This window comes from Calonectris borealis, chromosome 2 (assembly GCF_964195595.1).
Source record: "Calonectris borealis chromosome 2, bCalBor7.hap1.2, whole genome shotgun sequence".
Classification (NCBI taxonomy): Eukaryota; Metazoa; Chordata; class Aves; order Procellariiformes; family Procellariidae; genus Calonectris; species Calonectris borealis.
This window is the reverse complement of record NC_134313.1, coordinates 26,977,232-27,002,754: the sequence shown is the minus strand read 5'-3', so window position 1 is coordinate 27,002,754 and position 25,523 is coordinate 26,977,232. Positions and strand designations below refer to the sequence as shown.

Genomic DNA, 25,523 nt, shown 5'->3' with positions numbered 1-25,523 from the left:
GATACTTTTAGAACAAGTGTAATTTACACTGAAAATTGATTGAACAAAAACACCATGTGAACTGAATAAAACAATCTGCATTCATTCCATAAAATTATTTATATCAATGATACTAAAATAGCAATATTTATTAGAGAGATTTGGAGCAAAGAGTCAGTATGAGCCACTCCTTCATGCCAAAGTCTCACATGGCTGGGCATTGATTGTTTTTACAAAGTCATAAAAAATAAATATTGTAGCTATATTAACATATAGCCACATCTTGCTTAATGTAAATTTTTCCTCCTTTCTAAAGATGTATGGTGTGGTAAGAAACTACAAAATCTCTTACATCTGGGGATATTACTTATGTTGTTGCTGCAAATGAAAACTGCTGAGCCCCAGAACTTCAGTAAGGTGACTGTTCCGAGTCTTGAATTCTTAGAATATTTTCATGAAGGGCATATACATTTTTATTGCTCTTTATTAAGTTGCCCCTTCTGAACTTGGTATCAAATAAAGCTTAGCATAATTATTGTTAAACTGTTTCTTCCAAAAGAGACTAATTTGAACAATGTGCTACAAATAATGCTAACAGGATAACTATGATCTCCCAGAGGATTATTTTATAATTCATATTCTGAAACTGAACATTTTACATATGGATGCATTAAACAATATCTCAGGAAAGCTGAAGCAGTAGTTAATTTTTTTCCCTCAAATAACAAGACACGAGGTAACACACACGACAGAAGGTAACAAATTGCATTGTAGTCAGGACATGTAATGGACTTCTGTCGTCATGGAAGGTGAGAAAGAGGAAAGTTCTTCTGTCTCCTTGAGTTACTTACAGTAAAATGCAGAATGTTTATGGCTGGCAGGTCACTGCCTAGCTTACATAGATGGACTGAGACTGAGAAAGGGCCATACCAGGCACTAGTTTGATGCAGTATTCCCTGGTTTGCTTGCTGCAGAAGTTGTGGCTGTTGAGTAGATGAGTAGCAGTCCTGTAGGAAAGGAAAAATGGCCGAGTCACTTACAGCAATGACTGGGGCAAAAGAGATGTGCATCGTATATCAACATTGAAAACTTGCTGTGCAGCCTTTGTAAACTCTTTTCTTGGTAAAATATTTGAGAAATTCAGCCAAATGACTGAAATAGTTAAAGCTTCTGCTAGTCATCCTGCTTCTCCCCCAGACATTGACATCCTAGGGACAGGGATATCTGAAAAGCCGGAGAACCAACTCCTGGCTAGTTGCAGCTTAGAGCCTGGCATAGACAGACATGGACTACATCAATGTGGACATCTTGATAACAGTGGGAGCTTCTGCCACTTGATTTGAATCGGCCCTTCTCCATGGATCAAGGTCTTAATTTCTCTGCCTTTCCGTAAGGCATTAAGGCGTGCGTGGGCAGGAGCAGGGCAGAGGATTAGCCGCTTCACCCCAGGCTGAGCTGCGGCAGCCTGCTCTGACCACTGGAAGGGCCCAGCTCTGAGCACTCCCTTCTTGCCCTCTTCTCTGGATAACTGCTAGTCACCACAAATTAAATAATGTATTTATTATTAATTAAGCAGCAGCAGGGGAAGGGAAGGAGGGAGAGGTAAGGCAAGGGAGGATTTACGAGCCTGTGGCTGTGAGGGTGGGTGGCAAGAGCCACCTCTTCAGGTGGGGCTGGGCCTCAGGGCTCCCAGGGGATGCCACTGTGGGGGCACGGCCACAGGGGACACGCAAGGCTGCAGTGGCGCTGGGGGTGCCGGTTACACCACCACACGCTCCCAGCGATTTCGGAAGGAGGTTAGGCTGTTCTTCCGCCAGGTTCCCTCCCGGGTGTGCGGGCAGCGCCAAGCCGCGACCTCCGCGGCAGCTAAAGCGGAGCTGAGGGGTGAGGAGGCGGGACTGAGCCCTGACCGCCCCCCGCCGCACCCCCGCCGTGGTGGGCGGGGTCTCAGCCACAGGACCGCTCCCGCGCAGCCCTATCGACCGGGGCTCCGCGCTGGGGGGCGGAGCCTCAAGTAGCCCCGCCCCCCCGCCTGCGTGAGGGGGCGGTGGCTGGCGGCCATCTTGTTGCTGCTGCCACCTCCTCCGAGGCGGGTGCGACTGGCGCGGCCGCGGGTGAATGCGGAGCTGCCCTCGGGGCAGGCGGCAGCGATGAGCGCGGAAGCGGCGGACCGGGAAGCCGCCACCTCCAGCCGGCCTTGCACGCCGCCGCAGACCTCCTGGTTCGAGTTCCTGCTGGAGGAGGCGCTACTGGAGCAGCACCTGCAGAAGGCCTCTCCCGGTGCGTGTGGCGGGGCCCGTGCTGGCGGCCACCTCCCGTCGGCTTTGGGCGCAGCCCGGCGTCACTCCCCGGCTCCTCACGGGCCGCGGGGAAGAAACGCTCGCTCGTTTTCTTGCGGGCCCCTTCCCTTGCCGCTGCGGCCTGCAGCTCGGCCACTGCCTCCGCCCTCCCGGGGCCTGCTGCTGGCGCTGCCGGCCGCGCACCGGCGCCGCCTCCTGCCCGCCCTCTTTCGTCTCTCTCTCGCTCCCTCCCTTCCTCGCCTTTGGCTTCCCCCCGGGGAGGCGCCGCGGGTCTTTGCTACCCCGGCGCTGGTAACGCGGTGGCAAAAAGCCCCCGGCCGAAGGGCAGGCTTGGCACGGAGGGGCAGCCGGAGGGGTTGTAAGGCGGAAGGGTGTCGATGCGGAGGGGTCTGCTGCCGGGGGGCTTGTGCGCTGTGGTACTGGCGGCTCCAGTGGTGGGGATGTCACGGTGCAGAGGGTGAGACAGGGACGTCAGGCCCAGTGGCGTGCAGCCACGGCTATGCAGAGGTAGTTAGCGCAAACAAGAATGTATTTTTCTCGCTTTACATTAACTTTCCTATTTATTAACTTAATTTCTCTATCTTTGCTCTGTGGTAGATCATTTTTCCTTTCACATATGTGAATTTTGTTCGTGGAAATCTTACGAGTTATTTACTTTTACAAAGTGAAGTGCTGTTTGTAAAAATCATTACAATTTGTAGCTGGTTTTCTCCCATTAAGTCTTGCTAGCATCAGGAACTAGAGTCGTCCTAAAGGTTCAGTGCTGAAATTGCTCTGTCTGCTTAGACCTGGAATGAATAGAAACCTAGTCTGATGTATTATAAGAAAATGACCATATTTAAAAGTAGCTGATCTTTTGATGATCCTAAGTGGGAATCGTCTCTTTCAGTACCTGAATTCTACAAGCAGGTGGATGAAACAGGAAAACCTGGGACAGTATCGCCTCTACAAAAAGTAAATTTAAGCATAGGCAGGCTATATCTTTGTACTTAGATCTTACATTGCTATTTTGCGATTAAAAATAATGATTAATACTAGTTTTATGTTTCACAAAGTTCAGTGAGAATGTAATAGTTACGACTTGGCTTCAGTTTTTTCAAACAGCTCAAAGGTACTGGAGAGACTGTCTTTATTGTAAGGGTGAGATTTGGGGGCGCTTTTTTTTTTTTTTTAAATCTGTCTGAAAGTGTCTTCTAAACGTATTCAGAAGTACCAGCAGTTGCTTGCAAACATATTTTAAAATACAGAGGAGAATTACAAGTAGGTATATATTTTTACAACAGCTGACTTGTGATTTCTATAGGCAACATTTATTTTCTGTAGATGCAAGTACTGAAACATAATTAATACAAAATAGTGAAAATACATAAAAGTATGAGAGTGTGGTTACCATGATCAAGTAAACTTGAAGGTTAAACAAAGATATGTTGATAGTCTGATTTGAGTCAGCATAAGTAAGATATCCTTTGGGGTTAGAATTTGCCAGGTGACAATGTCAGCTGTATAAATGACAAAGAGATAAGATCCCTGTTCAGAGCTGCAACAAGAAATTAATTTCTGGGCTTACAAAGAATTTGAAGAGTGGCTGTGTTTTTTGCAGATCCGCCACCTGTACAGCTGATTGTGCAGTTCTTGGAACAAGCTTCGAAACCATCAGTGAATGAACAGAACCAAGTCCAGCCACCACCTGATAACAAAAGAAACCGCATTTTAAAACTTCTTGCTCTTAAAGTTGCTGCTCATCTGAAGTGGGATTTGGATGTATTAGAGAAAAGGTATAGTCTGTACATCTTCATGCTGAAATTACTAAACTGAAGTGGCTTGAGATCTTTATTTTAACAAATGGAAATCTGTCTTGTTCCCTTTTCTGACAATATCTTCCTTACATTAAGAAGAGTCGTGGGTATGACAACTGAAATCAAGTTCGATTTCATCTGTGAGTTAGAAAAGGGTTTTGGTAAAGGCAATATCTGTGAGAAAATCAATACTGTTTATGATTTAGAGAGGAAGATTAGTGGGTCTTAGGCATTAAGATGTGCACATCTAAACTGCATAAAGATGAATTTTAGGTTACGTTTTCTTCAGTGATAAAACTAGCTTAAGTTTCTTCATCCTGACATGCTTGAAGTTGGAGATCTTGCTCCAGTTTTGTTGATGTAAAGCACTCCATGTATCTGCGAACTAGATCACTGAACTGACTGTAGTTGAAACAGACAAACTCCACCTTTGCATTTTTCCTTTGAATTTTTTGATGAGGTAGAACAGTTGAGGACTTCTTTACTGTGACACTGCTAAGCACATTAGGGAGCTGCACTTCAGCAGTGTAAAATCTTAATGGGGCAATACTTGCCCCAGTTGTAACTTGCATAGAATCATGGTTTAATGGGCATGGTGGTGTTGAGTTGATGGTTGGACTCAGTGGTCTTAGAGGTCTTTTCCAACCTTAATGATTCTATTCTTAAGATCATTGAGTCCAACTGTAAACATAGCACTGTCAAGTCCACCACTAAACCACGTCCCTAAGCATCACATTTACACACCTTTTAAATACCTCCGGGGATGGTGACTTAACCACTTCCCTGGGCAGCCTGTTCAAAGCTTGATAACCCTTTTGGTGAAGAAATTTTTCCTAATATCCAATCTAAACCTCCCCTGGTGCAACCTAAGGCCGTTTCCTCTTGTCCTGTCGCTAGTTACCTGGGATAAGAGACTGACACCCACCTCACTACAACGTCCTTTCAGGTAGTTGTAGAGAGCGGTAACGTCTTCCCTCAGCTTCCTCTTCCCCAGGCTAAAAAAGCCCAGTTCCCCCAGCCGCTCCTCAGACCCTTCACCAGCTTCGTTGCCCTTCTGTGGATATGCTCCAGCACCTCAATGTCCTTCTGGTAGTGAGGGCCCCAAAACTGAACACAGTATTCGAGGTGCAGCCTCACCAGTGCTGAGTACAGGGGCACGATCACCTCCCTAGACCTGCTGGCCACACTTTTTCTGATAGAAGCCAGGATGCTGTTGGCCATATTCAGCTAGCTGTTGACCAGCATCCCCAGGTCCTTTTCTGCCGGGCAGTTTTCCAGCTACCCTTCCCCAAGCCTGTAGCGTTGCTTGGGATTGTTGTGGCCGAAGTGCAGGACCCGGCACTTGGCCTTGTTGAATCTCATACAGTTGGCCTCAGCCCATCGATCCAGCCTGTCCAGGTCCCTCTGCAGAGCCTTCCTACCCTCGAGCAGATCAACACTCCCGCCCAACTTGGTGTTGTTTGCAAACTTACTGAGGGAGCACTCGATCCCCTCATCCAGATTGTTGATAAAGATATTAAACAAAACATTTGACTTGCAGACACCTTGGAAGAAGAAAGTTCTTCATTAGATAAAAGTTACATTGATGCTAGTGTGTTAAAGTTTCTTTAAAAAAAAAAAAACATGTTATATTCTCTTATTTCTCTTGAGTTGATCTGGAAATCATATGGTCTTTATGATGTTATATAGAAGTTTTTTAATTTCAGAAGTATTTTGAAAAAAATATATTCCTTCAACTTACTGGTAGAGCTTGTTTCTTCCTATATACTTTTATTTGTGTTTCTCATTTGTATTATAATATTTTGGTGGTGTTTTTTTTTTAATAATTGTCCTGGTTTCAGCTGGGATAGAGTTAAATTTCTTCCTAGTGCTGTGCTTTGGATTTAGTCTGAGTAGAATATTGATAACACACTGATGTTTTTATTTTTTGCTAAGTAGTCAATAGACAAGGACTTTTCAGCTTCCCATGCTCTGCCAAGTGCACAAGAAGCTGGGAGGGAACATAGCCAGGACAGCTGACCCAACTGACCAATGGGGTATTCCATCCCATATGATGTCATGTATATAAATAGGAGGCATGGTCCAGGAAGTAGCGATTGCTGTTTGGGCATTGCTCGACGGGTGGTGAGCAATTGCATTGTGCATCATTTTGTGTATTCTATCATTATTGTCATCATTATTATTATCATCATTATCATTTTCCCTTCCTTTTCTATTCTATTAAACTGTTTTTATCTCAATCCACGAATTTTACTGTTTTTTTTTTTTCCGATTCTTTCCCCCATCCCACTGCGAGGGAGGGGGAGGGGGGGCGGCGAGCGACTGTCTGGTGTTTGGCTGGCTGCTCTGTTAAATCACAACAATAATGTGCTATAGTGAGCAGTAAAAGGGCTTGGAATGAGATGTTCTTGATTTTTACCTATGAAGTTCTTTTTTTGTCATCTGTTAAGCTATGTCATATTTATCTGCTTTAGTGAAGTGTTGTGAGGCGGGATTACTACTTGCCAAAGTACCTTTGCAAGATACTGCACAACTGCAGAGAATGAACACAAACCTGTATACTGTGGTTAGCTGTGAAAATATTGTATGGACAAAAGTATCTGGTATACAATAGGGTTCTTTATATATATACTTCAGCTTTGAAAGCAGATGTATGTGAATGTGGAGAGAGAGAAAGAGTGCTCTTTTTTTATGGCTGCTTCCTTTCTTGCAGGAGTAATTTATACTGACATTTATTCATGGTGTATTTTCTGTCAGTACCTTTACTTCTTAAAATGCAAGTATAATCCTGGTTCAAAAATCAGCCCTACTGTATGACACTATTGGGCTGATTCTGGGTTTTGATAGGATTGTTTTGTCCATCTGTGGTGGTTTTTTTGAGAACCAATCTGAAGTAATTTCAACTACTAATTTAGCATCTCTATATAGTAGCTAGAGTTCTTGTTCTGTTAGCTCGTGAAGCCTAAGATTGTTCTTAATTAAGAAACATGCTTTTATTTTTTAACTGGTTATACCCAAAGGTTCAGTCATGGTAGTTAAAAAGGAATAAAATAACAGCTTAAGCACAGCTTTTTTCTAAAACTTCTGCTGTTATAAACAGTTGAATGATGTTCTACTCTTGCCAATGAAAACAAGATTCCTGGACCTCACATAGTAAAAACAGTGTTTGTTAGTTTAAAATGATAGCTTGATAACAGACCTGGACTCTGATGTTACACAAGACCTAAAATTTGTTAAACAGGAATTCTGGCTTTAGTTGCTAAAAGTGTAGTTTCGCTGGTTGTTTTCAATGCTGGTTGCAAAGAGTGCAAATTTTTCACAAGATCAAAGGTACTTTGGCAGTAGCTGATCACTTCCAATTTCAAATAATGTCTAAATTAGTAATGGTGTTCCAGTTGTGTTAAATTATACTTCAAAAGCTTGGAGTGATGCAGTCCAGCCTGCATGGCTTCTCATCTTATCGAGGAAGGCTCTGTCCCAGCTAATGTATATATTACATAATATAGCTTACGATGCTTTACAGTATGCTATTCCAGTTCCTAGTCTTAACTTCATTGTTTGCTAGTGGATGCTGCAGAAAGGGAGATAAGCCGTAATAGCAGAGAGAAGTGTTCCCTTTACGTGAGTGAAATTCCATTTGCAATGGAAATGTGGTTGTTTACCTTCTGGAACTATGATCTGGGAATACTTTTGAAAATAATTTCTTATTAGTTGGGACCTGCTGTTATAGGTGACTGGGTTATTCTGGGGATGTGTCTGTGTGGACTAATGCAGTGGTGCACAGTAGGAGTTCAGCTATCAGGGCCTTCTACTTCAGCTTAACTTACACTGCTAATACTGGTAACTGCTTTACATATCTGATCTAGAATGCCATCTGATACAGATCATTTCATTATGCTAAATAAACATGCTGCCCTTACTTCCATGGGATGTTAGGTAATAATGTAGTACTGAATAGTAGCGTATATTATTTAAACATTACAGGAGTAGGGTTATCATATGAAGTATCTTATTCTGTCTTTTTTTTTTTTTTTTAATAGCTTGTCTGTTCCTGTATTGAACATGCTACTGAATGAACTTCTGTGTATCAGCAAAGTTCCCCCAGGAACTAAACATGTGGATGTAGACCTGTCCAGCTTACCCCCAACCACTGCAATGGCAATACTACTCTACAACAGATGGTAAACTACTTTAAGGCAATAGTCTTAAAATCATGATAGAACAAAACAATCTTGTTTTCTATCTATATATTTGTACATAGAAAAAGAAAGAATCTCGAAGTAATAATAATTTTGTGATCTATAGGTAGGTTATAGTGAGGAGCTAAGTCTGAAAAGCTATTCTACAGCTGGTTTTGTTCCCTAAAAAAATAATCAAGGTAGTGGTTTGAACTGTCACCTTATGAAGATAATCTTGCTGTCCTTTAGCTTTTTATGGACATAAGAGCATTTCTTAAATACTAGATGTGCTCTTGAGTAGAGGATGTATTCTAATGGTATAATGTATCTGAAATGATAAACTGATATTTTTAAGATGCATGTAATCTGCTTATTACACTTCTGAGGCTAATATCATTCTTTGCTTAATTTTCTTCCCTATGTAGGGCCATAAGGACCATTGTTCAAAGTAGTTTTCCTGTAAAGCAAGTGAAACCTGGTCCACCTCAGTTAAATGTGTAAGTTACAGGTATAATTCATTTGGACTTCCTGTGTAATTTGTAATCAGAAATTTAATTTCTAATTGGATTAAATCATGTTAATAACATACAGTTGCTTAAAATGGCTAGTTATAGCATGGAAAACTTGCATTTATTTCAAGTATATTCTTATTTTCCTGTCAAACATGCTTGATACATATATGTACTTGTCTGTTGTTCCACTCTTTTAATATGTTATAATCTCTGTGACTTTGTAGAGGCATGAAAAATCATGGGAGAAAGTGAGATGGCAGTCTGCCTAGGCAGAGTCCTTATTCTCTAGTTTAAACACAGTACATTTCTTGCATCCTGTTTTAACTTACAGTATCTTGCTTAATACAGTTGGTTTATTATAGCAATTCGCCATGTTACGTATGATAACCTGAGAAATAATGAAGTATTTTCATTTGCTTCATTAGGCAATAAATTGTAATTTAAAGTCAGTATTCATTTTGCATTCTAGAAGTTGTGTGGCTTTAGTTACAGACTGTCCTTGGAATTGACTTTTATGTTATAAATTTCTCCGATAAAGCTGGGAGTGTCTCAGTGGTACTTTTCATGTGGTTTATGTTAATTTTATACTCCAGCGTTAGGCCATACTTGTTTGAGAGAGACTGTTAAGTATGTTGATTAAAAATATCACTACTACTACTCATTTTACTATAAAACTTGTATTGTCCTATATGTATCAGAGTCTTATCCTGAATCAAAAAATTCTGTATGGGGAAATAATATAAAAATACTTGTAATTTTTCCATAAACACATGAACACACTTCTGCCCCAACACATGCTCGAGAAGAATTAAATAGTGAAGCTTCAAGAGACTTGAGGCTGTGGAAGCTGATTTCTTCATTATAGTTCTGCTAATATCAACAATCTGATTTTTAAAGAAAAAAGCAATGGAAACTTTATAACTTCCATTTTATTAAACCACATTTTCATCCAAAACTATTTTTTCATTATATAATTCTATATTTCAGATATAGATAGATAAGAACAGTCAGTGGTCCTGCATAATGATGTTTAAAATGTAATTAAGCAAAACTTCCTGTGAATTCATTTTTGTGGTCTAGAACATGAAGTAAAATAACATGCATGTTTGCTTTATAATTGAGATCCTGACCTCTTCTCTGTATTTTCCAGGATGAACCAGATGCAGCAAGAAAAGGAACTAACTGAAAATATTTTGAAAGTGGTGAGACTTTTTTCCCCTCTTATTTTTGCTTGAATTTACATGTAAATATGAATGGGCAAGAAGTAAACAATTGCATCACAGTTTTGTTGGACTCTGTGCATTTCTATTATATTTGCCACTTTTAGTATTTGCTACAGTTCCACTGCGTGCGTTTTGGACAGTGTTGTCTCTGCACTGCATGTAGTATGGAATTTGTTTTATGTGATTGAAGTACTCTTTCATCAGCCCATCCTTGGAGCCATATGAATTGAGCAAGCCTCTACAAAATCAGAGTGTGATTAGTAATTAAGACGATACCATGCTTGAGCTGCAAAATCATATGGCAGCAAAGTTCAACACTTAAAATGTTTTGGGTTTTTTGTGTTTTGTTTTTTTTTTTTAAGGGTTTAGTGTTTTCTGTATGTAGCTTTCAACAGAATGCTAGTTGTGCCTAAAGTGTTTTCCTTTGAGAGAGACAAGAAAGAGGAAGAACAAACCCTCTACTTCCATATATAGCCTACCTCATTTTCCTACTCTTGTATTACTTGGAATCAGTTAAAGAATTTGCATTATACATTTTCTACAATTTTTTACTTTTTTATATTTTTTCAAATAGCTGAGCTTGAATGATGTTTTACCAATTCATCAAAATTTTTGAAAAAATCTTGCTATTCACATAGAAGCTGGTTTTGTTTCAGCTGTGAAATAATAACTTAAAATTTACAATCTGGCTGTTGCATAACTTAACGCTCCAAAAACGGAAAAAAAGATGTAGGTGAAACAGAGAAAAATGTTTTGTTTCAAGTGGAAGTAAGGGTTTGATCCTGTTTCTCTGAGTACCTGAAACTGAAGTAGAAGTCACGAATTTCTTATTGTACAAGAAATACAGGAGCAGATTCTACATGGCAATAAGACAGGTGTAATACTTTTTTTTTTAAATTATCCTTTTACTGTACTGTTACATTTCTAGTGTTAATTTAAACCCAGAGCTAAACTCAAAACCAAGAGGTTAATTTTTTCAATGCATTTGAACTATTACAGTTGAAAGAGCAGGCTGCTGATTCCATCCTGGTTCTAGAACGAGCACTTAAATTAAACAAAGATCTTTATGTCCACACTATAAGAACTCTGGATTTATTAGCCATGGAACCTGGTATGGTGAATGGAGAAACAGAGAATTCCACAGCTGGACTGAAAATCAGTGCAGAGGAGATACAGTGCCAGGTACCTTACATTCTATACTAAAGCTTTCAATTTATATCTTTTTTTTTTTTTAGAAAAAGTGTTAAGTAATATTTTTGAGATAAATTGCAGTATTTTTCTATTAATATTTCCTGTGTTCTTTTTTTAATGCAATGAGATATTATTGACTTCATTTTTACATTATTAGAACTTTTTTCAACACTGTAAATATTGTTGCTTCCCACTGCAAACCCTCACTTTCCCTGCCACCTCCTCTGGAGTAAACCATTATATGACAAGGACAGTTTATTGCATTGTTCTTAATGATTATGTGGAAATCATTCTGTAATTTGGTAATGCTTGTGCAGAATTACTCATACTGAGATCACAGTTAAAGAGGAAACAATTGAAGTGTGTGGGGAAAGGTATGCGGTGTATGTCGGTACAGTAGATAAAACTAGGAATAGTTTAAAGTACGTGTGAGGTTTGAGCTGAAATACTTAGTCTTGACTTAAAATGTTATCTAAATTTCCAAGATAATGTGTTTTATATCAATGCTATTTGCAGGTTTGCTATGATTTGGGTGCAATCTATTTTCAACAAGGATCTACAAATGCAGCTGTTCATGAAAATGCTAAAGAAAAGTTTTTCAAAACAAAGGAGTTGATTGCAAAGGTGATGAGTGTTTTATTAGCATGTATGCTCAACTCTTCTAAAAAAAACTTGTCTAAATTATTGCTTCCTTCTTTAGCAATTTAATAACTTTTAATGGTACATATGGTTTTTAAAGAAACTTCATGGGATTTTGACAGCAATTTTTGTTTTTTCACATTGTGCCTTGTTTGAAATGATATTCATCAGCTGCAATATATTGCTGCTTTGTTCTACATTTTGTAATGAATATTCTCTTACACAAATTGTATTGATGCAAGAAATGAAAAAATAACATCTCCAGTGCTGATACAACTCAACTGAACAGTACATTCTGTCCCCTTTGTGGTATTTTGGTTGTGGTGATGTGTTTTTGAGGAAGGTAACTGTACAGCACTTCCTATTCTTTTTTTATCTAACTTTCCCTTGGAAATGAGATTGTCTATGTTCTGAACTTTTAAAAAATGTGTTTTAATTTACAACTGAGGTATGCTTCCTTTTTTATTTTGCTTCATATTTATATTCCCAAAACTGCGAAACTCAGATTTTTATTTAAATAGACAAAACATGGTCTAAGCTGTAAAGAGCACATATGAAAGTATGCTATTAAAAAGAAAAGTGTGTACACACACATTCTTTTGTTGTTTTGCTGTTACTTAGGGAAATTGTGAGTCTCTATTTGTGTTTCTGAATTAAGCTTATGTTTCATAATATTTTGGCCACTAAAGTTTGATTTAACTCTTACTTTTCAGAATGGTTCATCATCACTTCATTTTACCATCGATGAAGAACGGTTAGCTGGATACTGTCAAGCTTGTGGAGTTCTTACCTCATCTTCTGATGATGCATCTCAACAGGCAACTCCTTATAGTCAAATCCATAGCTGTATGAAATCTGGCAACTATCAGGTAGGGTGCTTAAATAAACCCACATATATTTGAGGGTTTTCTTATCATTCCATGTGGATGATTCCACCTGAACTGATAGGTATCTTAATAAAATTAAGTGTTCCAGTTAACCATTAACATACTTTTAGAACACACTGGTATAGGAATGTAACATAATCTGATACATATTAGATTAAAATATCTTGGATTCCATACAACGTAAATAATTCCTACTAGCTGATGTATGGAATTTTCAGGTAGAATCTAATTCTTTGGGTTTCAGGGAATGTTGCTGCTGAGATGTGCAAGTTTGGTTTATTCTTTGATTCTCCGATGCTAGAGAACTGTTTTGTTTTTTGGTCCCTTTCTGGTTGTTTAACGAATTTTAGTATTACATATGGGTGCAAGCTGCTTCTGTTAGTTTGATCATTTTTACTAGATAAAAAAACTACTTCATCTGTATCTTTTGCATTATCCATTGACTGTTCCAACTGTGTTTGTGTTATAGGACTTAGTGAAGATATTCCTTGAAGATAATCTAACCCTCAGTTTACCTGTTCAGTTTAGGCAATCGGTGCTGAGAGAACTCTTCCAAAAAGCTCAACAAGGGTGAGACATTAAATAATGATCTGTTCAATGATGATGAAAAGCAATTTTCATGAGTTTTATGTTTTTCATGGAAAGTATATAAAATCGTCTAACAACAGATTACTTACATCCAGGAAACTTTAGCCTTTATTTCTATTAGCAATAGTCTAAACTACATCTTCCAACTAAGGAGCTACGTTGTGATGTATCTCACTGTGGCCATATATGGGAAAAATTTAATGGATATTAACATGTTACCATACGGTGGTAAAAGTCATAATTGATCATGTATGTGTGTGTGTGTGTATATAGATATATGTAAATATATAAAATTTATAACTAAGTTAATGCCTCTTTAGAGGTCTTCTAAAACCTGAAGTCAAAGCTGGTCAGACTAACTATGCTAAGCAGTAATATTGTAGGAGATGTGTACTTCATTGGGAACACTGGCAGTGTAGTTATCTGTCATTAGGAGCCTTGTGCACTGCTGAACTAGCCCATGGCTGAAGCATTAGAATGGTGCATTTATAAAAAGAAAAAATTTAAAATAAGCAGAGAGAATTAGACACATTACAAGGGCAGCTTGTGGATGGCTCCCAACTGAGAAATGCTGAGCACATGGCCCACATCCAAAATTCAACCTTCTGTGGAGCTTAGACACTTGAATCAGGGCTATATGGAAAGCAGCTGAAGGGAAGGTGCCTACAAGTATTTCAGTTGAAGTGAGAGGGGCTCAGTTTTACAAACGTGTGAGGAAAAAGAGTATCGATGGTGACAGCTTCATGTGTAAGAGCTTAGTAGTTACTGAATTCAGCTTTCACTTCAGCCAGAGAAGAGTCAAATAAACATCTCCTAGAAGAGGATCTTAGAGGCTGTAGCTTAGAACTGTGTAGGGGTGTTTTCGTCTCTGATATGGCTAGTACAGAGTGCCTACAGTGATGTGCACTAGACAGAGAAGGGTGGAGGAGCATGACTTTGCAGTCTAGTTAAGCCATACAGAGAAGGGTTAAGAGAAGGAAGCCTGGTTCTGGTTATTTGTTTTGATTTTTGTCCAATGATTGTGTATTCTGAGATGCATAAATGCTCCTGAAGTCTTTTGGGCTGTCAGCCATGCTCAGGGCGTGCTTGCCAAGAAGCAATACACCTTTGTCAGCCGCACTGACACAACTCTAGTTGGAGTTCCAGCGGTGCTCAGGCTGAAGCAATAGTGAAGTCTTCGTGTGAAACAGCTGTGGGCAGGGAGGGAATTTTCTTTTACAAAAAGTGAGGTCCTGAGTAAACTTAAGTTGATCCTGAGTAAAGTTTTTCAGAGTGCAGTCTTAGACAGAGGTAAGCGCTCCAAACTTGTCTTGGGATCTGGCACCTAGAGCTTTGCTGTGATACCAATTCTGTGTTTGTCAGAGAAGTTCTGTGATCTTCGGTTTTGTGTTCATGCAGGAATGATGCTCTGGATGAAGTTTGTTTCAAAGTCTGTGTGTGCAACACAGTCTGCGATGTATTGCAGGGTCGAATAATTGATATTCAGTTTTGTCAACTGTTCCTGAAACCCAACAAAGAGAAAATAGACTTCCTCCTTGAGGTAAGAAATTATCTGAAATTAGGAGGGGAAATGGTATGTAGTGAGATATCTCTTTCCCCATATAACTGTATTATTGTTGCAAGTAATGCTCAAATTTCTGAAGCAGAGAAAAATACTTTGTAAGGTAACTTCTCAAACTTTATTCAACTTCTTTGCAGTTGGTACAATTATACTCTGTGATCAGTCTTGCATCTATGCTCATAGCTCTGTTTCCATCTGTTGGGGAGGAACTAATGTTGACCTGTTGCTTCAGCTTGGATTTGAAATTGCTATGATTCTTGACATCATTAAATTATACAGAGATATTGTTGAAGGTTTGTTTTCAAGGAACAAAGAAACAAATCCTCCAAGACAGAGAGAGATACGAGAAAAAGAAGTATCTGTTGAAAAGGGCCACTTTCCCTTACCAGCTTTGTTGTAAAAGTTAGCATGTCATGAAATGATCCTGAGTTACTGTATGTGTGAGACTTAAACTGTTGCCTTCAGTGAAGCTTTTTAGGAAACTATTATTGCTCAAACTAAACTTACTCCTTTTGTTGCTTTGCTGTTATTTTCATATCTTCTTTGCTTAATTTCAGCCTTGTCTTTTGCTTGTCTCTTCAAGCATGTGGCAAAAATTGACTGACAGTCCTCTGTACTTGAGAGCAAGTAAAAGCTGTTCCATCAACTGCTCATATTAGGATTTAAATGTTTCTCAAAAAAAAATATTTCTTGCAAGCTGGCAATTAAATTCAACTATCTAGTTATCTTTCAGCTACTGTTTTGTTTTTAAAAAATATTAGTCCTAGTGAGTCTTATGTTTTTGCACTTAGAAATGCCGGTTCATTTTTAAACTCATGTAAAAGGGCTTTGTTACGTACTTAATGATCTTGTGAGGCTGACTGATACTGTGGCACTCGGTGTCAGCACACCTAAATATCAGAGGAGCAGGGAAAAGGACTGTGAATTGTGTCTGAGGGAAGGTAACAGTTGTCTGAAACAGCCTGTCTTGTGTACAGGTTGAAACAAACTAATCCATCTGTGATGGCTACAGTGTTTATCAGATAACTTTGTTGCCTCCCTTGAGACAGAGGGTTACTGCCTGATACTAATTGTGAGTCAGAAAACTGGGCAGTAACACTGTAACTAAATATTTTAAGAGTTCTAAGGGGCTGCTTAATATTTACTGGTTTATTTCCCAGGTTTGTTCAAGATCAATAAACTTGGAAAATGCTTCCGAAGTGTTGAAGAGAAAAATGGCAGCATTTCTTAAGTATGTACCTGTATTAAGAGAACATGAATTTACACTTTGTAAGCAATGTAATACAGCACAATAAATGTTTTGAGAACTTACAACTGGAAAAATAAACTTCTTCCTGCTCATGTATTAACTTTTTTATTTGTTTAGAAACTTGTGTTTGGGTTTGGAAGATCTTCAGCTTGTCTTCATGATTTCATCTCATGAGCTGTTCATAAAACTGCTGAAAGATGATGAACGGAAGCTGCTCATTGATCAAATGCGGAAGAGATCTCCTCGAATCAACCTGTGCACAAAACCTGTGACTTCTTTTTATGATATCCCAGGTAATTCCCACAGCATTTCCGTTAACTTATATGCAGGCAGTTACCTGTTCTCATGCTTGAGGTTACTATGTGCAGGTCTGTTCTCAGAAGAAGTTTAGAGAGAATGTTTTTAGAGAGAATACTTCCCATTTTTAGTTGGTGAATGTCCTACTTGTTTGAAGGTGGCTGTTATTTGCTTGTATGTTGCTTGTATCTCAACTGAGTATAATAGATATGCTCAAATGAATGTGTCCTAGCTGACCAAGTGGGAGAGAGGTATGGCAGTTGGTTTGAACCAAATCTGGCTGTGGCAGCTGTTCCCAGAAAGGGCACCCTGCCTCACTTAGACCAGCACTAATGCTTGCGTGACTGTGTGGTGAGCTGGACCAGGAGTACCATCTGGGTGAAGTTTTAAACCTAACAAAGTGAAACCCAGATCTTTTTGGCCAGTTTATTTCCCAGATATAGTTGGCTGGCTGTGCAGCTGCACAAGTCAAAGCTAACATAAGAGGTGCCAGATGGTGACTGGAGCTGGAAAGAACTTACTTTTCAGCTCTAATACAGCCTTGCATTGACTTAAGCCAGTTGTGAAAATGCATATTTTCACTAAGGCAGTATAGGAACACTTTTTCTTGTGCAGATCTTCAACCTATTGCTTCACTGTAGCAAGGGTAAGGGAATACTCAGAGCTGATGGTGTGAGAAAATGGGGCATTGCAAGCAGCCCTTTAGGTCAGGGAAGCTGGGAAGCTAGCACAAGGTGTCTGTGGAAGGGCACGAAAGGATGCATGGGGCCTACAAAAGCATTGATGTTTCTGCTGTTCTTACTGTGTTATGTTTAAAATGTTATATGCTAAAGAAATGTAAGGATCTACATTAAGAAGGAATGCGTTGGAGACCTGATTGCTTTTCTTCTAGCTTCAGCAAGTGTCAATATTGGCCAGCTTGAACATCAGCTCATATTGTCAGTAGATCCTTGGAGGATTCGCCAGATCTTAATTGAGTTGCATGGTATGACTTCAGAACGCCAATTCTGGACAATTTCGAATAAGGTATTATTTCATGTGGTCATGGGAGAGTGTAATTCAAGGCTAGGTATCATACTGCAGTGAACAGTAAACATTTTGTCATAGATCCTTGTCGTGGTTTAACCCCAGCCAGCAAAAAATAAACGCCACGCAGCCGCTCAATCACCCCCCCCTCCCGGTGGGATGGGGGAGAGAATTGGGAGGGCACAAGTAGGAAAGCTCCCGGGTTGAGATAAAAACAGTTTAATAATTGAAATAAAACTAAGTAGAACAGTAATAATAACAATGAGAACAACAACAATAACAGAATACACAAAGCAGGCAATGCACAACACAACCGCTCACCGACCGCCAACCGCGTGTCACGAACGGGGGCGAGCCCCCCCCCACACCTGGTTTTTATACTGAGCATGATGTCACATGGTATAGAATACCCCATTGCCCAGCTGGGTCCACCACCCCGGCTGTGCTCCCCCCTCCCGGTGCAAGAGCCAAAGCATCAATGGGCTATCAACGCTCCTTTCACACCGAACCCAAAACACAGCACACCCCCCAAGCTACTGGGAAGAAAGTTAACCCTGTCCCAGCTGGAACCAGGACAATCCTCAATGTGATTTTTTTTTTTTCCCCTCTCTCTGCATGATGGTGGTTTAATAAGGATGATAATACATATCTAAACTCACATTCTCTATGAAAAGTATTACAACAAAATGTATAACCTTTCTTTTAAGGAATTACTGGCTGTATCACAAGCTTTCCTTGTGAGAAAACAAATTTCTGCAGCTTTTGCTTTCAGTGTTCTGACTAGTTGGCAATATTATTTTAGTTTAAATTTCTATTATTAAAAGCTGGGAGCAGGAGAGAAGAGATCTTCTTTTTTTATTGTTGTTAAGTAAGGATTTCTTGTCTTTTGATTTTTTCCCTCCCAATTATTGCATATTCAGAGTATGAACAAAGTAGAGTAGCTAGCCATTTTTATTGTACTTCTATATGAGCAATACATTACTTCTGATTACATGTAAAAATGAAAGAGTTGGCACTTAGATGTCAATCATTTTCAATATTTGAGTTTTGTTTTTGATGTTTTAAGCAGTGATGTGAATTCTAAAACCTGTTTCTGTGCAAATGTCCTATGTATTTCTCTCCCAGTGGGAAGTACCAAATGTTTACGGCAATGTTATTTTAGGAATCAAAGACAATCTAACTAGGGATTTGGTCTACATCCTTATGGCGAAGGGATTACACTGCTGTGCAATTAAGGTGAGCAAGCCATCTGAAGTTACTGGTGAGTTCGTTTGGACAATTGAATTTTAACAACACTGAAAATACGGAAGGCCCTTTTTGAGAAGAAGAATTGAAAAACTGGGAGGTGAGGGAGACGTAGTAATAAGCTCTGTGTGTCATATAGTGGTTAAATATTTCTGTCTCACAAAGTTCCATCAGTAGAGCAAGGATAATGGCTTTCCTGTGAGTTGGGCTTGGAGATAATTTCATTCATACGGAGTTTTGATTATGATGTACTAAATCATGTAGCATCTAAAGCCAGTGGTGATTTGACTTACTGATATGAAATTCTGTTCTTTTGGCTAACAGTTTTACCTAAGGGATTTATTGGAATGCTGTTTTATTTGCCTTGTAATTGACAATACTGTAGTTTGCTAAACTACAAGGTAAAACTGAACTGTACCTAATATGCCAGTAGTTGTTTCTGGTATGTTTTGGCTTAAACTTCTTGTTTTTTTTTAAAAATCTGGAACTGTTGGAACTGTTAAGCTTAATAGCAAAAGGACCCAAAACCACAAATAGTAATTGTGAGATGCTTGAGCAATGCTAACGATAATGGATGCCGAGGCTGGTTCAGCCAGGATGGAGCTGAACAGCACTTTAACTCTTACTCTTTTCCTTTATCAATCTGTTAGGAACCATTAATTGCAGGAACTCTTTATTGCAGGATTTTGTCCATGCAAAACAGCTTTTTGCTGCTTGCTTGGAGCTCGTGACAGAGTTTTCTCCAAAACTCCGTCAAGTCATGCTGAATGAAATGCTACTTTTGGACATTTACACTCATGAAGCTGGAGCTGGTGTTTCTGGAGAACGTCCTCCTTCTGATCTTATAAGCAGAGTCCGAGGATATTTGGAAATGAGAGTACCTGGTAAGTACATTGCTGTCTTCCCTGGGATGCAGTAAAGCACAAAGCTTGAGAGAAAGGAAAAAAACCACAACTTTGTATTGTAGATTTACCATTTAGGTGTATAACTGAAAAAACAATAGTGAAGTTTGACACTGGTTTTAGTGAGCCTTTAGAAGCTTGGTTAGTTTTTAGAAGCTGGAAATGAGAACAGCAACATCATGATGCCTACATATTGCTAAACACTGGCAGTTTCTATTTAGTGCCACTTAAAGGACTTGGAACAGAATAAACATGTCTGCATTTTTACCTGAAGTCTTGCTAGTTGTAAAAGCAGGCCACATGGTTTCACACTGAGGGAGTAATGTAGTACTGCTGTGGTTGGAGGAAGCTGTTGCTTCTAATTTTCAGAGATGAAGTCTCTTGTAGGGCTAAGCATCATGTTTTTCTGTGATAGATATGCAACATGGGTAATTAGAGGGAATGTGTTTTGCTTGTTTTCATATAATGCTGTGTTTTCTCAAAAAAAAAGAAAGTTAAGCAAAGAACCTCTCTTCTTCCAGATATTCCTCTTCGACAAGTTATAGCTGAAGAATGTGTTGCCTTCCTGTTAAACTGGCGTGAGAATGAGTATTTGACCATGCAAGTTCCATTACCTCTGGTTCAAACTAATCCTTATGTGAAGGTAATGAGCGCTCAGTCTCAGCCTTGTCAGGCTGTAATTGACTTTTTCCTGTTTAAGTCTTTTGTACTTCTAATAGCATGTACCCTTCTATCTCAAGAGTGTTGGGTTTTGTGTCTATAATGAATTGTCTGGTATAGAAGACAGCAGAGCTAAGCGATAAGTGTATTTGACAGTTGACACAAGACATGGAGGCTGTGCTGCAAGAACAAATGAAACAAACTGCATCTTAGCCCTTGCTGGCTGCCAGCTGAGGTTGGTTCCATAAGCATCAGGCATGTGTGGTTATGATCCATAAGCTGATTGAAACCCTGTAGCACTTCCGTAAAGGACTCTTCTCTCAGCTGGAACTCAGCCTAGATTGCTGTAGGAGGTATGAGAAGTGTACAGATCTCGGGCTTCATGTCTGGTTGTTTTTCTGTTCCTAAGACGCTTGTTTTCCAAATGCGCTGTAATGGTTCCATTTTCGAACCCAACACCAGTGTTGAATTTCTGGAGACATTCAAGCACTGCCTTTTTTGAAACTTTACATTCAAAATGGTTTTACAGCAATGTTTCTACTTCAAAGTGAGGCAATGAAGCTGAATGCAGATCTTATTACAGGACAGATTCATTTTTGGCCTACTCTGCTTACCTGTGGTATTTCCTAATTTCCATTTTGAGGTTCAGCTTTTCCTGTATAGCAGAGGGTGCCGGTTTCAGTTCAGATTGTTATATGAAAGTTAAGGGAGTTCTAGGGAGCCAGTCTTTGTAAAACTATATCTTATGGTTTTTAGGTTTTATGCAATATATTTAAGTAGATTGTAAAGCTTTCTACACACTACAGCTTTTCTGGAGCCTCTAGTAATGAAATATACCCTAAGGAAACTAATAAAGGGAAAAATCCTCTGTTTAATTCCTGTCTTCCAGGTTGCTCGTCAGTGTCCTCTGCTGCAAAGTTTAGTCACGTTGCTTTGTAGTTTGTAACTTAAAATCACTTGCTTAGCCATTTTCAATGCCAGCAATTTCTTTGCTGTAGTCAATATTCAGAGAAGCTGTGGTTACTGTGTTTTTATTCTTGCATTGTGTAGCTGGGACAGTTGCTGGCTGCTACATGCAAAGAACTTCCAGGTCCCAAAGAAAGTAGACGGACAGCTAAAGACCTTTGGGAAGTTGTTGTACAAATCTGCAGTGTATCCAACCAGCACAAGCGGGGGAATGACGGCAGAGTGAGTTTGATAAAACACAGGGAGTCTACACTGGGCATTATGTACAGGTGTGTTTTCTTAAATTACTTGTAAAGGTTGTTTGAATTGTATATTTGACCCCATGTTCCCATCAAAAATTGTCTGGATTCCATTGTCAGAGTGGTGGCAGCAGCTAAAGATCTCTACCAAGTGAACGATGTGCTCACTGGTGTAGATGTGCCAATAAAGTCAGTGGCATCTAGAGGGCGGTTTAGCTGACTGACTGGAGGTGTCTGCTTTACATCGAGTAGAATTGCTCTGCAGACTCCATTGACTTGTATCAGTTAACCACTTTTGTAACTGTATTAAACACCTAGCTCACAGCATGGGTGTTTACACTTAGCTTTAGGTTTCTGAATCTAAAGCTAGATGTTATTTAATCTTGAAATTGTAGTTCAGCTGAGCCCCTGGGGAGAGGGAAAGAAAGAAAATATTGTTGGCTGGAGTAATTTCACTGTCAATTACCTAACCTCTGCCCGCCTTAGCTTTAACTGATTGATTCAGGACTCTCTGATTTGTCCACTTAGTAGGTGTTTTCAGCCTGTTCTTAAGCCCATGCCTGATTATAAGTTGCCTATTACGGTAAATTCTGGAAGGTATGATTATATTGAACAGCTTTTCGTGTTAAAAACTTGGAAAAGGTGCCCCTGTCAAACTATTGACTGTTTCTTTGCCTTTCTTGAGCTAATCAGGTTAATGTGTGCCTAAAGCCAGCTGCTTTTGCTTACGCAGCTGTGGGATGGGTGGAAGAGGGTACGTGCTTGGTGTAGGTTTCAGTTGTATACTCTGGCAAGGAAAAGGAAGCAGTATAGGTGTACTCTAGAATACTGAACCTTTTCTGACCCCTCTGATTCAAACAGTAAAGGGCAGTGACCCTGTTGTTATTATGGAAAAGAGGCAGTGAAACTTTTTCCAAACAGGCTGTGCTTGTCTGGATTGTCTTATGGTGACAATTTCTGATGTGGCATATGACAAGGAGATCAATGTACATTATAATGATCACAGTGTACCCTCTTCTGTGAGCCTGTAGGTCATTGTTGCAATCCTAGCTTGGAGAATAACAGTACAGTTCAATTGCTTTCCCTTTTAGTCAATGGTTGACTTACTACAAAGTGATTTTCATACCTTTTATAGCTTGATGGAATAACAGATACCTCTTATTTAACCTGTTTTAAATGTAAAAGTAAAACTTGCCAGTGACTGTATTAAAAGTGAATGACCTGCTTGAGCATTTTCACTTATATGCTCTGCATTTGTAAACTTAGAGGTGAAGGAGTATTTTGGTGGGTGAAGAATTTGCTTTACTGACTCTTGTTTCCAGTGTATTAAGTTTGCATGTATTCTTTAGTGTGAACGATTACTTACATGGATATTTGTGTCCCTAATTTAGGAGTGAATTGCTGTCCTTCATCAAAAAGCTTCGGGTAAGATATAGTGGTCTTGAGAATGTGTTTGCAACCAGAACTTTCTTTTGGTATAATATTTTTCTGGACTTTTCCTGTTAAATTCAGAAAATCTGATAGCTATGCAGGTGTTTTATATGGCTGAAGAACTCCTGAATTTGTTATACCTGCCATACAGCAGTGTGGAATAGCTTGGGGAAAAAAAAAAAAAAAAAAAAAAAAAAATCCTGAATTCTGACAGTGGACATCTGTTAACATTAGGAGTGTATTTTATTCCAGCCATCATGAAGTTCATTTTATTCCAGCTATGGTGAAACAAAGCATTCCCTTTGGAGGGAGAAGGAAGCTGCTACTTGCATTGTAACTAAGGAGCAGAAGTAAGAGGAAGGGAAATTGCTTTATACCTTGTGGGTTTGTAAATGCATAGAAAGTTGTAGTATACCTAGCTTAAGTTTAAGGCTAGGCAGTAGCCACAGAAACAACATAAAGATGTGTAAAACCTAAGTAAAGTTTATATCCAAGCAGTTATTCAGGAAAATTTGAAGTAATTAAAGACTTCCTACAGAAACTTTCTCACAGTATTCCTGTGTTACAGGATTCTTAACAAAATATTGCCCTATTTCAATAGGAAATTATAATGATGTCAGAACTTCTTACGTAGCTTTAGAGCTTAGAGAAGGAAGTGGAGTTTTGTTAGTTCATGGGGATACTTTTTTTTTCTTCCTTATAGGAACCATTGGTTTTAACTACAATATTGTCCCTGTTTGTCAAGCTTCATAATGTTCGGGTTAGTATATATCATAAACATCTTACTTGGTTTTCTTGAAATGTTTCTCTTCGTAATGTCTCTTACCATCTTTCTTCTCTTAGGAAGACATTGTGAATGATATTGCAGCAGAGCACATTTCCATCTGGCCTTCATCCATCCCCAAGTAAGATGATAATTAAAAATACAATTTTCAAAATACGCATTAATGTAGTTGGTTTGGTTCCAGTTACTGTGTATTAGTTACTGTGTGTTAGTGTGATTTCTGCCATGTAAGGGCATCACTGACCCCCATTCTGTTTGTGGGCAGGTTGGTCTGAGTGCATGGAGGTTTTTGCTCCTAATTTGATGGTCCTGGTGGAGATGCGGGTACAAGAAACTGAGGGGTTTTTTAAGCTGTGTGCTTTACTGAGCTATATGTAACTATATGAACTATATAATATTTTAATACAAAATAACTAATATTTTTTGAGGTGTGTTTGAATAATTGCCAAAATACTAAGTGGCATATGGGATGTATTGATTTGTTCTGGCTGGATTGAACTGTATTTCTCCATTGACGTTTAGAGGCTCTGTGAGGCTAGAACTTCACTGTTTTAGATTCTATGTATGCATCGAGAGAGATGACTCTCGTGAGAGAGAGCGAGTGTGTAATGCTTAGTGTGGTTAATCTGTCTTTAATTGATCTGATTGAATAGTCTCATTGTTACTGATGTAGACTTTAGTGTATATTATAAAGTTAATCAGAAGAAACTGGTTTTCAAGGTTACTAGAATTTAGCAGTAGGGTGAGAAAAAACATTTTTAAAAATGGAGATTGCACAGGAGCTTTGGGAAAGGCTGCCCAAGCAATGTGCCAGACTATTCCCAGCCTTCCTTTCCAAGCTAATTCCACAAGTTTCCAGAGTTTGCTGTCTGTGGCCATTTATGCAGATGCTGTGATAAATTTGTAGTGGTTTCAGGTGTTGTCTTCAAACTTCTTGAAGCTGAGAACATATATTCTTGCATGGAACCCTTTTATGGTGTCAGCCACAGACAAAGTTCTGACTTTTTGTCCAAGTCTGTGGAGGGTGTATTTGTTCTATCAGATTTACTGTATTGAAACTAAATCTTTCCTGGAGTTATTTTTGCTTGACACTTAATGCAAGGTGCTTTGGACTTAAACTAGATGTGAAATCAGATTACTGTTTAAAAAAACCCAAAACAATAATTTAGAAATTAATTTTCTTCCTTTTTTCCTTTAGTCTTCAGTCAGTGGACTTTGAAGCTGTGGCTGTTACAGTAAAAGAGCTAGTCAGCTATGCATTGACTATCAACGCAAACAACCACTTCTGGTTAATTATTCAGGCAGATATTTATTTTGGTAAGTGAAACCAATGTCTATTTTTAGCATGTGTGTAGGGGATACCTTGCTTCTCTGAGATTTGCCTGACATAACCCTCTTTGTATTTCCTCTCATGAAAAGAAGCTTAAGTGATACATGAGTTTAAAATCTTTAGATGCAGTAGTGTAGGTGAATTTGTCTGGGAGGTTGTCTAAGCCCACAGGGTAAGTGTCATTAACTTCACTTTTTTAATGGGTGCGATTGGTCCTTGAGTGGTATAATTATGCAAACCCCTAACATTCGAGTCTTATTAAGTGAATGGAAAGTTTTGTGAATAGTGCTTGCTTTTAAATGTGGAGACCAGCTTCACTGGAGCAGATGATGAGCGGAGTAGAGGGGATCTGTATTTTATATAGCCAAGTATCTAGGATTTTTAAATGAGGAGGCGTGATCTGGTATTGGTTGCGATGGGAAGCTCTTTGCTGTCATTCTGTCCTCACCTGCCACTTTCCCAGCACTTATCTTTGCTCCTCAGCCGGGAGCAGCCAGCAGAATTGGGACATAAAGTGTTTCAGATTCTGGGCACCATGAC

The 25,523-nt window shown here is 39.3% G+C and overlaps 1 protein-coding gene across 12 annotated transcripts in view; it reads left to right on the top strand.

Moving 5' to 3' along the window:
- Positions 1–2,021: 2,021 nt before the first annotated feature.
- Positions 2,022–25,523, top strand: part of INTS8 (integrator complex subunit 8) — a 28,099-nt gene continuing 4,597 nt past the window's right edge. For 2 of the 12 annotated variants that reach the window (XR_012672297.1, XM_075141451.1), the window contains exons 1-20: positions 2,022–2,259; positions 3,880–4,054; positions 8,116–8,256; positions 8,679–8,750; positions 9,916–9,967; positions 10,988–11,170; positions 11,696–11,803; positions 12,532–12,687; positions 13,175–13,275; positions 14,692–14,833; positions 16,015–16,085; positions 16,221–16,396; positions 17,293–17,426; positions 18,552–18,662; positions 19,354–19,555; positions 20,095–20,216; positions 21,284–21,468; positions 22,830–22,863; positions 23,573–23,629; positions 23,713–23,774. Coding sequence is in view for 9 of the 12 variants with exons in the window: in XM_075141451.1 (XP_074997552.1) it covers positions 2,130–2,259; positions 3,880–4,054; positions 8,116–8,256; positions 8,679–8,750; positions 9,916–9,967; positions 10,988–11,170; positions 11,696–11,803; positions 12,532–12,687; positions 13,175–13,275; positions 14,692–14,833; positions 16,015–16,085; positions 16,221–16,396; positions 17,293–17,426; positions 18,552–18,662; positions 19,354–19,555; positions 20,095–20,216; positions 21,284–21,468; positions 22,830–22,863; positions 23,573–23,629; positions 23,713–23,774 (2,414 nt within the window). In the remaining 3 variants the exon portion in view is untranslated. Of the gene's footprint in view, positions 2,260–3,001; positions 3,234–3,879; positions 4,055–8,115; positions 8,257–8,678; positions 8,762–9,915; positions 9,968–10,987; positions 11,171–11,695; positions 11,804–12,531; positions 12,688–13,174; positions 13,276–14,691; positions 14,834–16,014; positions 16,086–16,220; positions 16,397–17,292; positions 17,427–18,551; positions 18,663–19,353; positions 19,556–20,094; positions 20,217–21,283; positions 21,469–22,829; positions 22,864–23,572; positions 23,630–23,712; positions 23,775–23,918; positions 24,794–24,851; positions 24,971–25,523 lie in introns of those variants that run through there. The other 10 variants (XR_012672296.1, XM_075141454.1, XM_075141446.1 and 7 more) reach the window with 10 other exon arrangements.